This window comes from Gambusia affinis, linkage group LG10 (genome assembly GCF_019740435.1).
Source record: "Gambusia affinis linkage group LG10, SWU_Gaff_1.0, whole genome shotgun sequence".
Lineage (NCBI taxonomy): Eukaryota > Metazoa > Chordata > Actinopteri > Cyprinodontiformes > Poeciliidae > Gambusia > Gambusia affinis.
The window spans coordinates 10,701,060-10,722,815 of NC_057877.1; the positions used below are offsets into that span (position 1 = coordinate 10,701,060).

General features: G+C 39.5%; 1 protein-coding gene across 17 annotated transcripts in view; it reads right to left on the minus strand.

Moving 5' to 3' along the window:
• Positions 1–8,719, minus strand: part of tcf3b (transcription factor 3b) — a 35,333-nt gene extending 26,614 nt beyond the window's left edge. For 12 of the 17 annotated variants that reach the window (XM_044130187.1, XM_044130184.1, XM_044130189.1 and 9 more), the window contains exons 1-3: positions 8,080–8,642; positions 4,463–4,559; positions 208–280 (exon numbers count right to left, since the gene is read on the minus strand). In XM_044130187.1, the coding sequence (XP_043986122.1) occupies positions 208–280; positions 4,463–4,537 (148 nt within the window). In that variant the 5' untranslated portion in view covers positions 4,538–4,559; positions 8,080–8,642. Of the gene's footprint in view, positions 1–207; positions 281–4,462; positions 4,560–8,079 lie in introns of all 17 variants that reach the window. The other 5 variants (XM_044130194.1, XM_044130193.1, XM_044130188.1 and 2 more) reach the window with 4 other exon arrangements.
• Between the last annotated feature and the right edge of the window lie 13,037 nt (positions 8,720–21,756).

The window sequence follows — 21,756 nt, forward strand, 5'->3', positions numbered from 1 at the left end:
AAACATATAGTTCTCATCTTTCAGGTGTTAATCGTGCAGGAGAGATCTTTATTAGTCACACTTTGCATTCATATCAACTGTGAAACATCTGGAAATGTCTTCAGTGTGTTTTGATTTGCAAACAAAAGCTGAAACAAACATATGAAGAGGAGTTTTAAGGTAGCATTGATGAAGACATCAGGTAGATACAGCACTGCAGAAGCTTACCTGGCCCAGAGAAATGAGTGCTGGCTAGTGTCATTGTCCTGTTCTTCCCATTGGCTACTGGAGGCGCAAACATCTGCAAGACAAAAGCAGAGATAACATAACCAACAAAGCAAGGCACACTTCACACTTTCATCTTACAACATCTCTCACATATAGGCTTAGGTTTTCCTGCTTTTCTTTTTTACAGCCTTTGGTGCTCTACACCAAAGATTGATTGATTTAGCAGCATTTATACGTTGTTTACACCTTCTACCACGACAGTGAAACACACTAGCAAACAAATTTATTTGAAGAACAAACAAAGCCTTGCCCAACTTGTGCACACATCAGACACGGCCACCTAACACCAGACATCTAAAGCCAGTGCAATGACTAATATGTGCATTAACTAACAGTGATGTCACTGAGCCTCTGTGGGCTCCAGCACGAGGCTGTGGTGCTGTCTGGATTTTTCACCAGACACCGCACTGTCTGCTGCACGAACCTAACATTTTCAGAACTGGGTCACTAGAAGTAAATGTGTTAGCGCGGCCTATGATCTTGGTGAAGTGATCTACTCACTTGGACGGGTTTCCTTCGAACAAATGTGACCACACTTACAGAGACCCTGCTTTATTCCATGCCTAATTCTCTGACCAGCCACTTGGTAAACAAAAAGACAAGTGCACACTGTTCCAACAATTCTCCATCCGTTTGTCATTGTCAGGCCAAAATAATCTGTAGACATAAAAGGGTTACTGATCAACCTAAACTTCTGTAATTCATACTAGGCATGAGTCGGTTGTTGGCATCAACGTATACCAAGGATTGATTAGTTTAACAACATGGAAGAAAGCTGCATCAAACTGTCTTTAAGTACATTCATTTATCTAATTGCTTTATTTCACCAGAATCATTATTATTGTCCTGATTCTTCTTAATGAAAATGACTTTTATTCGCCTATTGTACATGTGTAACACTTAAAAAAAATGGGAATGGGAAGCATTGCAGTTCACAAACAGACCTACAGCGACATCAATCAAACTTTTTAACAACACATTTTTATGTTCATCTTTATGTTTATGCTTTGTTTTTGTTCATTTGCACCTGTTCCCTTTAAGTCACAAGACAAAAAATGCTTTCAAAAACACTAAAATTGTCCGGTATACTATTTCTAATATTTAAGGTACTACAAATAGGATGTCAAACATTTCCCTGACTCTGCTGCACATACCTCACCTGTTGCTGTGCACTGCCAGTCAGTGAGCTAAAAGACTGGACCTAAACTTATCCAATGCTTACAAGAAAAACAAATTCAAAAACACAAGCATTGCATGGAAACTTAAAGGGCCGTCACCCATCAACCACTTAAAGGTAATGTCATTTAAAACTACTTTTGGTAAATTATTAGAAGCATGTCAGCAAACTCCGGCTGTACCTGAGCAGATAGCCTGACTAGATGAGGCTAATATTGTTTTACCAGGCTAATATTAGCTTGGTTAACTTCTAGCAACAATGCATTATTCCATTCAATATGGACTTTTGAACCAGCCAATTTAATGGATGTTTAAACACTGCTTTTTTTTAATGCTATGAATCAAATTTTAAATATTAAATGAATTAACACTGAAAAGATTATCAATAAGTTAGATTATTTTAAGAACAGTAAAAACTTATTTTTCTGTTTTAAATAATAAAAAAAAAAATTAGATAATGTTCATTTCTGTTTCACGATTTTGTGCAGTATTTCCACTCAAACTTATTACATAGTGAGAATTCAGCAGTGGCCCATGTGGGACTGAAACCTGAATATATAATCAAAAGCTGTGTTACAATAATATATGTTGTGTTAAATTTATTGTGTTAGACAAAACAACAAGTGAGAAGGGAGCTTTACTGAGTATCAGTTCATTCAAATGTGTCCTATTTCTCCAACATGACCTCTGCTACCAAGTATGCATTAAGCATTAGGAAATATTTGATGAGCCACACACACACACACAAGAAAAAAAAAAAAAAAAAAGAAAAAACCCATGTCGACTTTTCAGTTTGTTTGGGTGAAAAGACTAAACACATCTCTACTGGAGCTATGAGATGTTTATGTCAGCGTTAAGCTGCAAAAGGTTTCACAACAAAATGAAACAAAAAAGGAAGAAGAAGAAAAAAAAGCACTGAGCAGAATGTCTCCATCCGCTTTGTAGATAATGTCAGGAGAATAGCTCTGAGAGCAACAACAGTAAAAATCTCTCCTTAAAATATGACAAAAACAGACACAGAAGCGCTCTGTTCAGCCCAGTCTACAACACTGTGTTTTCCCCCAAGATCCTGTTAACGAAATAGAAATGAGTCAAATAATAGGCAGGCATTTCTTGCCGTTATTCCTTGTTTATTTTTTCATCTAACAGGCTAATTGCACTGAGAGCTTCTTTCTTCGTACCTTTACATAACTGAACAGCCTAAATTTAAAGCTTGATTCACTAAATCCAACCCTGAGGTTTAGCAATACTTCCACTGTCACATCACAACAAAAGGAGTAGGTTTTGGATTCCAAAGATATAAACATTTGAGTTAATCTACGTCAATTAAGCATTACCACTGTTATAAAAATGTGTTCATATCGTTTATATGTTTTAAAGTGTTTTTAATGAGATGTCAGATAAAGTGCCTCAGTGGGTGGGTGTTGTATTTTAAGCTGCATTGAGTATAGGGTGACAAGAGCACCCCTACCCCACCTGTTGCTGTGCACTGCCAGTCAGCTGCCTACAAGGAGGCTACTGCAATTATTAACTGCAGAAAACAGAAAATTTTATTTTTTGATGGGAATATACCCAGTTGCCACTACCTGGAAGATCAGTGTGGAAACTAAATGAGCACCCTCCATCAGTCTTCATAAGGTAACATGTTGTAAAATTACAGCTGTATATCTGGTGAAGTGGTTAACTACAGGCTGGTCATCAAAAGACAAAAATAAATAAATAAATATATTGTGACAAGAATAAACAATAAACTCAAATTAATGTTTGCAGACACGTAAGCTGTTAGTGTGGCTGCGTAATGTTACTGAGGGCCTCAATACACACTGAATGCAAATATCTGCTGTTCTGCAGCATAAATGTGTTACAAAATGTGAAGTAGCTTATTTAATCATTTTATTTTTACAGCATTATTTTTGAGAGGTTCTGACTGGAGGGAGTGATAGATTTATATGGAAAACAACTGTGATTCATTTTAAATGTTTTTTTTAATATAACTTATTGACATCACAGTGAATATAATATTGTATATCATCAATCCCTATTTCAAGATTTTTAATTTAAAAATCCATACGTTCTATATTTTTCAGACATTTGAGCACCAACAGTGCTCAAATTCTCTTTTTAGTTATAAATAGAGAATAAACTATTCTCTATTTATAACTACATCTATATAACTATGTAACCATATCTCTATTTATCTATAGTATAAACTATTCTCATATGATGTAGTTTCATGAAAATACATGAAACTAGTATAAAGTTTATACTTACTGTTTATGAATCATGAAACTACATAACATGGTTCAATTTGGCAAGGTTGTGTGGAAATTGTTTATTAATGGGGGGGTTTTGTCCGTAAGTTAAATACTACTTTAACTTCTGTAAAACCTTTGGATGTGTCCCTAGCGGGCTAAATTACTCTACAACAAATAGGTTCTTTCAAGCACCGTTTTTACACATTAACACCTGAATTATGCAAGTAATTTGTAGTTCAGCTAATTAAACCAAGTTTTAAAATCCCACATTTCAGTTAAAACTCTGGCTTCAGAAGGCCTGGAGGCCAAAACAGCAGCAAAAAGGTTATTTTCAGAGTTTAGTCGATTGTTTATCTGCGGGTTCACTTGCCCAGTGACTGTAAACCGATAAATAAGTTCACAAAAATTTAAGTTGAGATGTGGCAATTCAAAGACAAAGAATCTAAATTACATTTAACCCTTTTAGAAGCACTTTATACATCCACAATTAAGAGTTTTGGGGGGGTACAACAATAAGGAATAAAGTCTAAAATTCACAATAGTTTTCCATACTTATTCAGACCAGAAAATGCATATGGACCCTGTAGGTATGTTTTCATTACGTTTATCATAATCTTAAAATAATATTTAGCCTTTCCCTTTCTTCTTACCCCCCACAACTTCTGTTATTCTCACCATCTTTCACTGCGCTTCATAATTCAGACCTGTATTGCACTGTCCTCTTCCTCCCAGAACCACCCAAACCGCTCTTCCCCCTCTCTTACCGCGCTGAAATCCAGGAGGTCGCTGAGTTCCTTGTCAGTTTCCACTGCAGCCATTCTTTGCTGCTGTTCGCTCATACCCTTCAGTCTCTAACAAACCCTAAGAGAGAAATTTGCAAATACAGGATTTTAGTTGCACTTGCGAGCACAACGAGAAGTTACATGTTCAAGAAAAGAATGATGATGGTAATGAATGACTGGGACTACTCTACTGCTGCCGGTTACATCACAACTTTCAAGATTTGTTTTCCCTCTCTGAGACACCAGAGCAGGGGTGCAGCGGCAGCAACATGTTTTCATTTAAAGCCACTTTCTCATTGCCAATAAAGCTGTTGTTCACCTTTAAGCTGCATGAAACACAATTTCAGGTCATATGCAAGTGTTGTGTATTCAAGAGGTTGGAAACAAGGCTGTAACATGACCAAAACACACTGCTCAGATTACAACCTTGATGAATTATGGACAGATTAGGGAGGAAAAATAAGTCAACATGAGGCTACTCAATACGACACAGCACAGACGGGGTCTACTTACACATTTTCCTCCAGAAACTGACTGAACTGATGAACACTGTGCGCCGAGTTAAATCACTACCGAGTAATGACTTAAGAAGAGAAAATAAAAAAAACTCTTTCATTTTACGCAACTCTGGCAAATGAAAGAACCATATGTCGATCACTGCTACATGAAAGAGAACGCAACACACTTACAATTACAGACATAATTGGGACTATTGTTAGCCCAAGGAAATGGGGGTGAAAGGCAGAGCTAATGACTGTATGCAAACACGTCATTACCAAATTACCATATGTCAACTCAGAAAGAAGCTTGTCAAAAGAAACAGTGAGCATGAATACAGGATTTACCCCGTGTTTTGCATTCCAGTGCAAGCCCGAAGGCTTTCTCTCCGAAGCCGAGCGGCAGCGGCTCCGGGAGGAACTGGAAGAATAGAGGCACTTGGACACCAACAGGTGGTGTGCTTTTACAGCCTCTTTTGTAATTCAGAAATAGCATAGGCCGACGTGACACAAACGCAACCAAAAAGAAACTAAAAAGCACATGTCTTGATGAAGGTGGCCTGAACATGAATAGAGAAAGGCAGAAACTGACGTAAAGAAAAGAATCTGCTTATGCTAACTGACTTTGGAGCAGAGCAGAGCGGTAATAAATTATCACAATAAAGCAAATCACTTCATGGGAGAAACATATTACAGTCTAAGTCAAAACAAACTAATTTAACATCACAAAACATGATTACAGGAGCTTATGGTACTACAAAGGAGACCTCTGACAAACTTTTCAACCACAATCTACCAATGAGTAAAGCACATGGAGTGGAGGGATAGAGGAGGTGGGGGGGGGGGGGGGGGGCTTTATGTAGCAAAATGGCATCTTCAGCTACTGCTGGATCAATATTTGAAGCGAGCAGATTAGGGGTGGCAGAGGGGGCCTTTGTCACCCCACACAAAGAAAAGACGGGTCATTCTCCACAAAAGAGTCTGCACCTCTAGTTAAGATGCACAAGAGTTGTAACAAATGCTACACATCTTAATCCTAATGACCGCTTTACATTCTGAAAAACACCCGTAGATCTAAAAGCTGAATCTTTAGAGCAACTAACAGGAGATAAGTGGCGTCAGAAACAGCAATATGCCTTGTTGCTACGCATGTGTGTAACATCTAGGGAAGGGCCGGGAGCTGGAATGAAGATAAACCAAGATTTCCAAACATTGCTTTGAATAAATCTCTTTTTTTTTCCATAACATCATTCCTACAGATTTAAGTTCGTCTAGAGAAAGCGACAGAGTGACCAACTCTCTCGGGTTTACAGAGTAACACAGGGCTGCCCCCAACCAACGCATTTGATTCTGCACACTGCCAGCCAGCTGCCTTAAACACTTCCCCTAGCTAACAAGAAAGACAAATTCCAACATGGACGGTTATAGCAAAAGGAAGTCAAAAACTAGTAATAATACTGGAGACTGTTTATTCTGTACATGGTTTAACGTTTGTATCAAAATCAAGAACAAGAATTTATGATACCATTATTATGTAACTATTAATCCAAGCATCATACTGTTTAGCACAAAAAGGAATCAGACCATTTGCTTTTCCAAGCTAATACCAATTTCTCACTATTTTTTTTATCCAACTTGCAAATTCTGACTTGTCATTTCTCCACAAGGATCAAAATAGATTTAAGAAAATTGTGCTTCAGACTCCTTGATAGCGGTAGCAATTTTTAATCTAACAGAAAAACAAAACAATTGCCAAATTAATACTAAGTGTGTATTAATACCTATGCTTGAAGCCGAGATCTGATATTTGTTAAACTTAAATCAATTTGCAGCAAAGAAAAGCGGTTTGTCATTTACAGAGCGAAAATGGCTGTAGTTTTAAGTTTTCATGCATTTAAAGGGAAAGGACAAAAAAAAAGACTTTTCAGTATCTGACCAAGCAATGTCGATCAGACGCAATAAACAAAAAACAAATAATTGCTGAATTTCTAGTATATACACATATATCTCTTTTTTCTTTTATAAATTGACATAGTTATGTAACCATGGTTTTTTTCCCTTAAAAGTTATTATATTGAAAAGGCTCATACCAGCCCATGTCTAGCAAAGTTCAGTCTAGATGTAAAATAAAAGTGAAGGAAGGTCAAAACTAGAAGCAGTGAACACCTCGGTCCAAACGAGAAATATGCCTTTTGGAACGTCATTTAATTTCATTTACAAAAACGAGCTTAATCGTACACAGCGCAAAAAACAAAACACTATACTAATAAATAAGGTGGAAAAAAGTGAACATAACAGTGCCTGCGGAAATGTTGGGCTCCAGAATTTGATCAGGACCACTAGGCCCCATCCAGAGCTAATCTAGCTGCTGACAACTAACCCGTTCTGTTTACTGTGAGCCTTGTTGACATTATGCTCCAGACTCACCAAAAACCATAACCTCTGGTTTTATCTTCCCTGTGTGGAGCAAGTGCATCGACTGCAACCAAGAGGAGCAGGAGTGGGTCTCCAAACTTCCCGCAGCTCATTTTAAGCTGCCTTTCCCCTTACTATTAGGGTTCAAGTCGTGCATTATGAGGGAGATCAGTGGAGGAGACGGTGGGGGTGGGATCGTGAGGAATTTCCTGCCAAATGTGCAATAAAATAAGTAGTGGCCAGACACTTCCATAAAGGAATGTTTAAAGGGTACCATTGGGGGGAGGGGGGGGGTATGGAAAGTTTGCTTCACGTCTACAGGGAAAATGATCCACATCACAAAGTTTGGCTAAAATGTCCCCCCCCCCCCCCCAGCATAACAAAATGGTAAAGATTTAATATTTCTACTTCAATGGCTGGAGCCTGTGGCAGAAAGGCACACGGAGAAAAAACAAAGAGGCAAAGCCACCAACATTTAACCATAAAGGAGTCATTTTGCAGAACAAAGGAGTAATTTCCTCCACTCCGAGGTCGAGCCGGAGACCAGACAAAAAAACTCACATCCCCCGCTTAAACCACACATTCCCAAAAAAAAAAAAAACTTTTCGAAAATTAGGTGGCAATGAAACGCCAATGAAATTCATGCAACTTCCCCCCGAAGTGTAAGGTGAAAGATTGAGTATTTACCTCTCCTCTCCGTGCGTGTGATATCCAACAGTAAAAAAGAAAAGCGGAGACTCGAAGGGGGGAAAAACATAAAACTTCAAGAGAATTTCGACCTCAGTGCACGAAACGCATTGGAGCACAGTGGATGTCTTTCTTTTGTCCCCGGGAAGTCTGCCTTTTCTCCACGTAGCGCCCACGTGTTTGCTACAATGTAACAAGACTACGCACAAACAATTCTGTTATAGTAACTAATCTCGCGTCTTCCTTTCTTGTTGTTACTACAGAGATGATTTCATTCTTCTCGTAGACATCTTCACCACCTCCGTCCACATTGTCAGACGTAACAACGTATCCGTCCGCGCAAAAAGTGAGGGCCTCAACGCCAGCGGTGTCCGATTTCAAACGCCTTTCAGATATGTGAGAGTTTTCTGTTCAAGGGGAAAACGCGAATTTGACCTTTTGTCGTTTTGGAATAAGAAAATCACCTACTTCCAATTTCCGGAGAGAATAATCTTCAAATTGCAGGATAAATACGAGCACTAGGTCACACAGCGGAAGGCTATCGTAAGAAAGTTACCTGCTATTACACAGCAGCGGCTCGACGAGATGGCACGATAAATGCGAATGGCTTCAGCCAATGGCATAGCGTATTAGGTTGATTGACAGCAACAATAGCCCGTGTGTTTTAGGAAATCCACCTTCTGCCCGCCTTTTTGTTGACGCTCACTTTCGCTGTGTGCTCAGGGAGGCTGGCTAAAGGGGGCCTCAAACATGCCTGCTGACATCATTTAATACTTAGGTTGGTGGCTCCTCTTTTGTTATTTTTTCCAAAACATTTTACAACACTTGGGACTTAAAATATTACTTAATTAAAACACAGGAAAATCAAAATAACTTTGAGTTATTTTGATTTTTGCTTTTATTATTATTTATCATTATTATTATTTCTGGAAAGTACATGTATTTTTTTCTGGTATTCTCCTTTGCAGTCAATAAAGGACTCTGATAATGTCAATCCGTTGCATTATTATTATTATTATTATTATTATTATTATTATTATTATTATTATTATTATTATTATTATTATTATTATTATTATTATTATTATTATTATCCATCCATCCACCCATTCATCCATTTTCTACCACCCTTGTCCCTAATGGGGTCAGGAGAGGTGCTGGTGTCTATCTCCAGTTCACGATCTGGGTGAGAGCTGGGGTTCAACCCTGGACAGGTTGCCAGTCTGTTGCAGGACAACACAGAAACAGACAGGACACACAACCATGCACACGCACACACACACACACACACACACACACACACACACACACACACACACACACTCACACCTAGGGAGAATTTAGAGACCAATTAACCTGACAGTCATGTTTTTGGACTGTGGGAGGAAGCCGGAGAACCCGGAGAGAACCCACGCATGCACAGGGAGAACATGCAAACTCCATGCAGAAAGACCCCGGGCCGGGATTCGAACCCAGGACCTTCTTGCTGCAAGGCAACAGTGCTACCAACTGTGCCACTGTGCAGCCCCATTATTATTATTATTATTATTATTATTATTATTATTATTATTATTATTATTATTATTATTATTATTATTATTATTATTATTATTATTATTATTATTATTTCCGTAGTCTGTCTTTCTTTTTGTTTTTCTTTTTTTTTTGTGAACTGGCAAACATAAGACCAACACACGCCTAGTAACTGCCTTCTCCAGAGCAGAATGGAGAGGAGGGAGTGAGGAGTGAAATAGTTCAGGGCAAACACTTCAAACGGGGAGGGCACACACAGCATGAATTTTTCTGCAACACAACATTTCTTCTCTTAGGAAGAAAATCAATCTTTGAATTTAGCAACTGTTCTGTAGCTATAGCTGGGACAAAAGAATGAAAAACGGGACATCAGATGTCCCAGATACACACAAGCCTATGACCTATCTCGCTTATTTATTTAACTTGCAAAAAAGCAAATCTAGTTCTGTAGCATTCACCTGGAAACGCACAGCAACAGTGCATATTAAATGTGTTTGTAGGTGCTAGGCAGATGCTGAACTTAACCTGAGGGCAAAGCTTGTCAACAAAAGAGGAAGTTTTAATGAACCTTTTTTGTTTCCTGTCTTGGTTGATGCTATGACATGTAAGAAAACCTTTGTGGTATATTTTAAAGAGAACAAACAACAAGCCCAAGAACTCCTTATCTAGCAGTCATCAGCAGTATCTCAGATAGGGACTAAATAAACTCTAGTATGCCATCATATGGGTAACTTTTTGGGCATGATGCCCATGTTTTGAGTGTACACTTTAACCGTACAACATATGACAGCTGAAAATTCTACCCAACTTATTACCACCTGAAGCTTTCCTGTTTCCCCCCCAGATGTTCTCAATGAGAGATGAGATTTGCTGTCAGAAGGTCACTGAGGTAAATAAACCATCCATTGTGGTCCCCTGGGTTACAGAAAAATCCTTGACAGAGAACATTAATTAGTTTTGTAGGCCATTTTAGGAATGTAATGGGCCTACAGCTTTGAAATAATCCCACCTATGGGCTGTAAATGCCTTCACAAACACACCAAGCACACATTCAAATATTTCAGACAAACATGAAGGTCATTGAAACAAAAACAAAATGCGAAAAAAATAAATTGAATTTTTTATTTTTTTAAAATTATTATTTCTACTAATGTTTTAGCTAAATGATGACATTTGACCAGATGGGAACATGTGCTTAGGAGGAATGAATTTTCAGTGGCCAGAGAGAGAAAATCTTTCATATTCTTGCTTTTTATGGTTGACGTTGGGCCTTGATGTAAAAGCGGTGCTGTTGTCAGGATTTGCAATTAGGCTTGTAAGCCCTCCAAGTAGTTTGTAGTAACAGCTGGGTCTGACATGGAGAGCATGTACGAGGGCAGCCAGTCTGGAGGGAGGGAGGGGGCAGTGAAGAAAGACCTGGAAAAACATATAAACTGAGACAGAGTGCATGTAATGACAAGACTAAGCAGAGATAGTTTATGTCTGAGACAAATAAAAACATAAAGAGGAGACTGGGGCAAACCAAATTTGTATCTAATTTTTAGTTGTATTATTTTGCTGCTACTAGATAATTGAAGAAAAGACGTCTTCAGCTGACAACTGTAAAACTTTGCAAAGTATTAGTTGCTTGTTAATACCTGTGCGGTATACTGTTATTATGAGTTTATAGTAATGAAATAAGATCTCGGAGTTTTACCAGAGAGAACACGAGTGAACAAACACCGTGAAGCCCAAACACACCAGAAGGTGTGTTCATTGTGAATGCAAAAGTAGAAGTAGGTTGTGAAAATAACATCCCAAACTTTGAACACCGTATGGAGCATTTCATCATCTGAAAATAGAACAAGAAGTCGGCACAACTGCAAACTACCGAGACAAAGGTATGGATCTAAACTGGCAGTAGAGTACTGGACAGATAATAGCCAACAGACTCTTGATGACTCTGAAGGAGCTGCACCGATTCACAGTTCAACTGCGAGAATCTGTTGACAAAATAAATATCAGTGGTGCACCAACACAAATCCAATCAGGATTTAAAGCCCGATGAGTTTGAACTCTGCTGCGTGGAAGGATGGGGAAAACTTTCAGACTCCAACTGTGCAAAGACACAGTTGGACAGTTGACACTTTGCACATACGGAAAAAAGACACGTACGGAGAAAAAAACGTGCTTCCACATCACAATTATATATGACTTAGTGTTGGACTGTTTCATAAAATGCCAATTGAATACACTGATGCTTGTGATTGTGCATGGAAATATTTTTAAAAAGACATAAATTATGTTGGAAGCCTCAGTATTGTGGCGTCAGAGCATTAATACTGTATCTAAACTATTTTGTCCAAATTAACTTTCGTTTGGAATAAATGGCTTAGTAAAGAATCAGCATATAGCAATGGCAGTCACTTTGAGTTGGCTATGTACTTGTTTCTGGCATAAAATAGCACACAGTAATCCATAAAAGCTCAAATTTATACCACAAAATCTTATATGTCAATTACCACCAAACAAAATCAAAAACTTATATTTTTTGCATTTGTGAAACTACATTTGGAATTCGATGGACAGTTGAAAGCAGACTGCGGAGGGATGGTGTCCCACAACCCCTCTGTAGTTCCTTCGAGCCATTCCCAGCTTCATATCTTTAATTAACGACAGATGCACATGGAAAATTAGCATATGTTTGGCACATTGGTGCTAATCGGTCATATATTTGTGCATATTAATGAAGTATTCCGCCTATGTACATGTATTTTTCCATCGCATAAATTCTCACAAGAAACAACAGCCTGTAATAATCTGCAGTAATGTGTGCTAATGACTTAATCCTCTTTGGATCTCTTTCACAGATAAGCAACGCTTTGCAGAGAGCAAACAAAACCCCCCAAAAATTATGCGAAAATTATTTGTTCTCAAATCAATTTGGAGAACCTTTATTTGTTCCTACGGCAGTGGTTGCATGCAGACCGCAACGCATAACGCTGAAATGTGGAGGTGGTTGAGCTGCTCACCTCACTCCACACTGAGCCCCTCTTAGCTTGTAATAGTAGAGGCTTCAGTTTGGGTGGGGGAAGGGCAGAGGTGCACAGGTTTCTGATCAGACAAGAAAACTAGGCCAAGACCAGCAATCCCTCTCCCTTGCACCGCCTCGGCCCCTTCCTGAATGCTACAACTTTGTTGCAGGGCTGCAACGGTCCCTCGCCAGACCGTCTTTAATGGCGAGTGATTTCGAGCCACAACACATGTATTTGGAGGCGTAGCAGCTTCTCATAGCCGGGCTATGATTCATGCTTTCTTGCCCCTTTGGAAGCCGTCCTCCAATAAGAGTTAGAGGCTGGGGGTAGGAGCGGATAGATTGATTGTGTTGGCTGAGTGCCCATGCTCCGAGTCTATCTGTGCTGAAGGGGAGGAGACAGGGGGAATCTATCTGTTGTGCTCTCTGTGCTCATGATAAACTGACTCCCGTCAAGCTTCTTCCCGGTATTACAGATCGGCTGGCAGAAAAACACCCCAAACTCACACGGACTTCCAGCATGTTAAACAACCAGCAGGTGTGGGGAGGGTGATTTAAAGAGGGCAATAATCCACAAGGTTATGGTGCCCCCCTTCATCCACACCCCCAAGTCCCTCACCCCTCCCTGTTCAGACCAATTATTTTGGAACAAGTTAGAACAGCAAATCTTCCTGAATTCAAACAAAGGAACACAATGAACCCGGATTTCGCTTCATCACAAACAGGAGCGCTGTCAGCAGGAAAACACAGTGTCCTTCTCCCTTATCCTCAAACTTTAATTCCCACCGAGCTCCACAGTTAGAAAGAAAATGAGTTTGAGGGATTGTCCCTGACATTAATCCTCCCATACACCACAAGCTCTAAGTCAGGATCCAATACAGACAGCCAAACACAAAAGCAAATCAACAATCTATTTACTAAAGGGAAAAACTGAATCAACAGTGTTTTTGGCTTCTGTCCGCTCTCATTTGACAACGGCTCTCCAGCCTTTCCTCAGTTCTCTTTCTAGTGCTTTTATGGGACCCCCAGTCCAGCCCACCACCCCACCCTCCTGCTCCCTATCATCTTGGATTCCCATAATTGTGCAGTTGTATGGACACCCCCGTTCTGCCACCCACGCTTCAGGTACGGCGAACAGAACACTGGTTTCCTGTTTACAAAGCTGGAAAATGGAGGGAGTCAATGCTGAACAGCGTAGTAAGGCATGGAGGAGGCAGACTTTTTTAGGTCAATAAAAAAGGAAGGTGAAAAGGTGATTTAGAGGGAGCAACAGGCAAAACTAAAAGAAATCTTAAAAATAAGACCCTAAATACATAACATTTGTCATGATATCCCTAAACTCTGGTGACAGTAAACGTCTGGATGACAACTCTCTTTGACACTGCAGATTGTGAGATCCTAATCTACACTGAAGCAGTGAGTGTGTCACATAGCTCTTCAGTATATTTGAACCTACACTTTGAATAGTAATATTTATCTCAATGTGAAGGATTTTGTGTCCATCTCTGCTGAATTCCTATATTAGGGATACCACAAGGCTGTAGTCTTGGTCATCCTTTTTTATTTTTTCCAGCAACACAATATTTCCTTTCATATGCAGATGACATTTATAACCATATTGTTTGCAAATGTAACATACTGCAGCTTTAATTAAAAACAAAAAAAGTATGGGTAATAGAAGGTAGAAAGGAAATTATTTTAATGCTTTTCTGCTACATTGTATTAGATTGGGGTTGGTTTAAAGGAATGTATTATGTATTTTCCAGGCACAAAGAGCCATGTTTTAGTACAATCTAGTAACTATGTTACCTTCAGTTTTTATAAACATTGCTGTATAAATCAAACAGGATTTTAAAGAAATGCGGCATTGTTATTTGACACCTTGAAATTGGGCATCTGCCTCTTTAGGAAGCTCCTGCCCTTTCCGACACTCCACCTCAGACTATTTTTTAGATTATTATGCAGAGAGGCAACTCAGAAAAGGAATTAGAACAAACTTAGAATCCAGAAAAAGATTCTTCCAGAACAGGAACATTTAGTTTTTATTATTACTTAGAACTGTGGAGTACTCATTACTTTTACAAATTTAGAGCACACTTAGAAAGTCCAGAGAATATCTTATCTAGCATCACAAAAATCAAGAGGATACTTACTTACTTGCAGTGGTTTAGCAACCCAGAACAGGGATTAGAACTTCTGGAATCCAAAAGAACTACTTTAGCAACTACTTTTTAAACTCCTATTCTCCAAACCCAGGAAAGAAATTAGACCAGAGGATACTTACTTGTACTTATCTACCAACCCTGAATAGGAGTATCCAGTTTATTTACTTTGGATAAACATTTTTCTTCTTTTGCTTTTTCTTATGGTTTATTATTTGGTTTGTACTTCCTTCTAATTCCCGTAAAGCACTTTATATTGCCTTGTTGCTGAAAATGTTCTATAGAAATAAAATTACCTTTACCTTTACCTTATGTAATCACAAAAATGCTTCTCATACTATGACAACTATAGCAGAGAGACTATGTATCTTCGCTATAATCTGTGGGTCTGTGTGGGGGAGGCGCATTGGAGGTCAAAGGTTGGCAGGAGACTGAAGCTCCGAGGAGGAGCTTTGTAGAAATAGGCAGTGCTTTGTGACAGCAAGCGTTGAGGCACCCCCTGCGAGAGATTCAAGGATTTCTGAGACATGCATGAAAGAATCAAAGCAGCAATTGTACCATAATATAAAGCTCAATAAAACACATTTTATAATATTCCAAATTAAAACAGTAATCTAGGCTGTCATAATGTCAAGCCTGGATTACTTAAGCATGCTTGTTCTTTTGAAAGTAACCTGGCATCCTTCATTAGCACACAACTGGTACAAATGCTGCTGTTTGATTTTTTTTTTTTTTTTTTTCCAGCCATCCACCATCTCCTGTTTTTCTGAGATGGGTGCAACAGGTCCATATGGGACCCCAGACATCACTCTCCATATTCTGGGGGCTCCCAAACCATTCCCAGGCCACATGAGCAACACAGTTCCTCCAGTGAGCTCCACATCGTCCCCCAGGGCCTTCTCCAAGTGAAACCTCCCCCCCCAAAAAAACTCCAAAAAGAGCCACCCAGGTGGCTTCCTGATCAGATGTTCAAACCACCTCAACTGCAAGAAGCATCCCCGGACCCCACCACATTTTATTCCCTTGCATCCAGGATCTCATTTGTTCAGTCGTGACCCTTGTTTCGTGCCCACAGGCGAGGATCAGAATGTAGCCGGGCCAGAAAAATCAAAAGACCCCCAGTTCATTTAAGAATGAATTTCTAGATTCTTTAAGCACTTTTTAAGTCTCTCAACGCTAACCCAGAAGTGATGGAGCTGTGGCCATTGAAGCAAAGCTGTGGATAGATTTACTTATACACATTGAGCATTCAGTGTCAAAAACTGGTTTTAAATCTCCTTTGAAAACACTTTTATTCTTTCCCTCTCTGGCCTTTAGTGAGTCGTAAACTGTGACCTAATTCCATTTACTTTGCTGCATGCGTTTTATTACTTTCATCCCTCCATTTTTATCAACTTTTTGGCCGCTGTGTATTTGTTTACCTTCCACAAAATTTGTCTCCTCTGTTTCATTTTATTGTGCAGCACTTCAGCCAGCCTGGCTCTGGTGGTTTTTTTTTTTTTTTTTTTAAAGTCCTTTATAAAAAAACAAAAAAAAAAAACAGTGCGGCATTATGAAAGGTCTGAAAGCAATACAGTAGCCGCGCATTGAAAGGGAGGTGTGCGTAAAGTCACATGATAACAATCAGATCAGAAGCTGAATTGACTTTAAATCAATTCAAGTAGGCATGTCAGGGCTGCCCAGGACAGGAGGGAGAGGAGAGGGAGTGAACGGGAGATAGATGCTAGCCCGAGTGGGGGAGGGAAGAGGAGATTGTTGGTGTCGTGGGAGCACTGCAACAACAATAACAGCAGTGTGTGTGTGTGTGTGTATTGTTTGTGTATCTGCTAAAGTGTGTGTGTGTGTGTGTGTGAGAGAGAGAGAGAGAGGGTGAACGAGTTAGTGGAAGTGGGGATGTGTTATTGCTCACAAAAGTGATGAAATGACATCTCCTTTACTCCAGCTCGCAGCTGCCGTTGCAGCAAAGAACACACTGTTGGGTTATCTGACCTTGTGTTTTCTTTGATAGCCGTTGGTCAGAAGTGTCTGCCTGCCTGTCATGTTCTCCTCTAATTAGCCACATCCACACAGTCCCTTCGCTTTCTCCACTGACGCCTGCGTCTTCTGTGTAATCCGGTTTTCATGGATGTTTACTGAGAAAAAACAAAACCAAAACAAAAAATCGCAAAGACATCCATCTCCAAACAGAACACTTTGAAGGTTGTTCGTAATGCATTTATATTTCTCGAAACATTCATGTGACACACACAAATCTCTAAGTAGCTAGTTCTATTGACTAGGCAGCAATTTTTTTTTTTAGATAAATCATCAGTAAACTTAACAGGAGAATTTACGATTGTGAAAAAAATATGTGTTTGAGCTCATCTTTTTAGTTGTTTTCTCTTTTTCTTTCATCTGTTTTTCTCCTCCCCTCCCCCCCTTTCTTTGCAGATTAGAATTCATTAGCAATCAAAGAGCCTCCAGAGAGCTCCAGCTCTTAATTACCTACTCATTTGCATTTTTGCATATTAATGACTGCAGGGTTTTGGTCGGGTTTTTGCCGCAGTGGTTTAAAGGCACCTCAGTCCTCTGTTCTCTGGGGAGGAGGAGAGACGGCCAGAGGCAAGGCTCCAAGCTTGTCCAACCCCCCCGATATTTCGGGATGGGAGCTGGACAGAGTGTGAACGGGGTGTGTGTATGTAGTATGTGTGTGTGTGTGTGTTTGGTGGTGGTGGTGGGGGGATCTAGTGTTAGCTGGGGGGCATATGGCTCGGATGGGGTGTGGTGGTGAAGGTGGCTACAGGGGTGCACAGCACAGGTTAAAGTTCAACACCCCTTATCAACATAAGAAAGAACACATGTCTTTCGCACTCGTTAATTATTGTCATATTGAGCAATTTAAGCACATGATCAGGACAAAATACACCCTGAGAGAAACTGGGAAGCTTGGGCTGCAGAGATCGCTCACGGCGCCTGCTTTGGACCAAGCTCGCGTCCCACAGTGTGCAGACGGAGGGGGCATTTTATGTCCCAGAAGAAGTGGAGAAAAACGAGGCTAAAGTAGAGGGAGTGTTGTTGCTTTCTTCCACCTCCTCCCAAGCACTCTCTCGCAGGGCAGCAACAGTCTAGCTCGGTATGTGAGTGCACCAGCGATCTGCACGCATGGGCACAAAGCAGGCGTCGTTACAAAACGACATCTTTTGCACACGAGCGGAGAGCCTTTGATAGAAAGCGTTACGGCGCGTGGACACATACGTACGCGTTCTGTGCAAGTTTGCGTGCGCGGACCGAGGGAATAATGTCACAAGAGACGCCAGACAACAGCTCGCAGGCATCTCCTGGCCCCTGAAGTGCTGCTGCTCCTCTTATCAAATATGTTTTGACTGGAACAATGGTGTCTGAGCACGAAAAATAACACCACTGTGCTTTTTTTTTTTTTTTTTTTTTTTTAAAGTTGCCTTGAAAACAAAACAATAAAATGACCTGAAACCCCGAGACATCTGGACGACAGGTTCAAGCATGGCAAAAAAAGAGAGAGAAAAAAAAGGTTCAAGCATGGCTGCATAAAACATCCACCGACTTCCCATTCACAAGGGCTTACATTACTCGAAGCAAGATATATTCTTCTCATGCTGCATTCCTGAAATAGAGTTGGCTTAAGTCGAGTTAACTGCTATTAGTGGAGCATTATAAAATGTGGTGTGTGTGTGTGTGTGTGTGTGGGTGTAGGGGTGTGTGGGTGTATGTGTGTGTGTGTGTGTGTGCAGCAGGAGCCCGAGGACTGCAGCAATGTGTGGGCTGTTGGGGTGGGGTTAATGAGCTATTCCATGACCTCTGTCACCCCGTTGGACCGCCTCAGGGGAACACACTGAGACAAACAGGAAGACAGGGTGACAACAAGACCGCAGTTGTAGTCTGCTGTTCTGGACTTTTTCCTAAAAAAAAAAAAAAAAAAAAAAAAAAGCTTCAAAATGTAGATAGGTAGCCTCAAGTCAAAAACAAATATCTGCTGAAAGCAAAATAAGTTAAAACAAGTTGAGAATGCTAGGCCAAAACATTAATTTGTGTAGCTATTGTTATTCACTTGAACTCAAATAGTTTCTTCCATTATTTTTTTTTTTTTTTTGTCTTTGAGAGACATAATTTAAATGTTTTTACTTGTGTGTATGCATTGTATACAGTGTGGTTTGCCGACTTTGGCTAAGTGTTGATGTTAATGAAGAAACGCGAGAGGATCATTGGAGCCACAAGTGTTAATATCAGGAGCTACACTGCCACCTTCTGGTTGCTTCGGGAAGTTCTTTGTCAAAAGTTGACTAAAATCCCTGACATGAATGTCACTAAACATTTAAGATAATTTCTTTCTTTTTTCCCCCTTTAAATTGAACATAAAACGAGTTTAGCAATTTATAAAAATCAGAACTGGATTCACAAGTTTATATTTAAGTCGAAATCACACAACTCTAATAATATTTGGTTAAAGCTGAGGTATGTAACCTTTTCAAAATAAAAACAAACATGCTTTTTTTCACATATTTGTTAAAGCTGTCACTATATTCTGACAGTATGAGACAGATAATCTGTGAAGAGATTAAGTTCTACCTCTTCGTGGGGGTACTAAAGCCATATGAAGAAATGCATCACTCCTAATCAAAAACAACCAATGAGAACCAGGAGGAAGGTCATAGTGCTGTCAATCAACTTTGGTTTGAGCTGCTAAATGGTGGGGAAACAACTTACTCTTTCAAGAAAACTGTTTACCAGCAGTCAGCAGTGGCCTTGTTCACTAGCCTTGGCATTCATGACAAGCTCTGCTGACGGGGGAAGCTATGAACAGCGCTTACATAGCATGATTGACGGCACTAAGTCCCTCCTCCTGGCTCTGATTGGTGGTTTCTGAGAGTTCTGTATTTCAAGTGTTAGAACTGGGAGAAGGCAGTCTTTTTTCATATTATTTGTCTCATACTATGCTGTATATTAAAATATTACTATATTTTATAAACGTTATACACAAGCTTTAAATGTCTCTGGCTGACTGTTTGGACACTCCTCTGATCAGAATAAGAAGATTTGATTTAAATTGGTTGATCACAACAAACCTGGCTTTCAAGCATGAGCCACAAATTTTAGCGCCCAATCCTTTGGAACAGCAATGGTGTCCAAGCAGTTCATTAGTGGCAGTCCTCTATTTTCACCAGACATCAAGCTTGATATTATTTTCCTCCAAAACTTTTTCTCCACAAGACATTTTGTCAATTTAGTGAAACTTGAAGGCGTCAGGGTTGGGTTAGATAGTCGAAACTTGGACACAGTTGTGTATTCCAGCTGTACAATGACCCCCAACATACAGCAAACTTGTGAACTAAAAGGCAGACCTGCACTAGAAAATTAACTCAACCGTTTATGAAGAATGTTTAAATATCAGGAATGTATTGAGGCCCACAGAATGTGTGATTTAAAAAAATATATATGTAAAAAAGCTCCGAGCATCGTGTTTAAGTAAATATTAAAGGACGTGTGTAGATCTTAGCCAGTGCGGATTAGATAAGATCTTAAATAAATTCAAACTTGCTCAGTCAAATCTATTTTTTAAACCGCTAAACAAAAACTAAAAAGGTCTACTAAGAGGCTCTAAATTAATACAACATTCATAGCTTTTGTGAATGGATGCAAACTTAAACCAGTATTCCATATTTCCAATGGTATAGTTAATATTCAGGTGCTGAATATTAACAATAATTTTCAAAATGTTCCACAGATGTGTAAAATCCAACCAGGTTTGTTTTTCAGGCTGAGTTGTGTGAGTGTGCCGATTTCACTTTAATCTAAAGTGTTTTGTTGCTTTGACCAAACCAAATAAAGAAACAACGCAGTTTTATATGTTTACATTTCACACGCAGCAATCCACACAAAACATTTCAACCATTGTTTTTTTTAATAGAAAGATTTTATATTCTTTAAACCAGACAACCAGATGCCAGACATTTTTGGATATATTAAAAAAAAAAAAGAACAGAACAACAACAAAAAAGGACACAAAATGGAATTATATGATTTAGACTGTGTGTGGATTTAGTGGTCTCATGTACAATACTCTCTTTTCATTGCCAAAAAGTGCAAATTCTCCCAAAAGCAGAAGTCACCAACACTCCCCCTCCCCGTCTTCCTCCCCCGTCTCCTTGTACTTTCCAGCAGATATGGACTAACAGAACACAATGAACAAGAAATTAAAACGTGAAAATAAAAGGATGGCTTAAGAAAATCCACACTGAGTCCCATCAGATGGGGAGGTTCTGCTGCCCCCTGTGGGCAGGAAACATTCGGTGATCAGTATGTTACATGTGGCTTGATCCATTCACTTCACTTGGCAGGTAGTCCACCTTTAGGACACACTAGTGAAACACACAGTTGGGTGTGGTCAGTACACAATGTCCACATCATGCTAACATGTTCTGCCATATGAGACTCAGTGTAGATTTAAATGTCCGGATTTGACTGATATTTTTCTGTCACTTTGAAATGCAAAAAAAAAAAAAAAAAAAAAAAAAAAAAATCTCTTCAAAGATTGTTAATGATCACAGCAGCCTTTTATTTTCTCCCAAGCTGAATGATTTTTACGAGCGTTTGAATGCGTATTATGACATTGTACTTCCGTTTTAGTGCAGTAGCCGTGATTTGTTTAAGGCCAAAATACATTTCTGTGCTGATCTGCAAATGTAAAACGACAAATTCTCAATAATTTAATCCTTATACGGATACCAGATCCAGTCTTTTCCAACACAGACAGGCTATTAATGTAAAGTCGATTAATATGCAGCCTTCTCAGAAAGCTTTTTACAAAGTGTTATACACATTTCTTAAAATAAAAAAAATAAAAAAAGAGACCTGATGACCTTTGTGGCAACAAGATCTCGCAGAAAGCAAGTGGGAGAAAGTCTCTTCTGTACCCCCTCTTCACACCACAATGATTGAGATTATGCAATAAGCTGC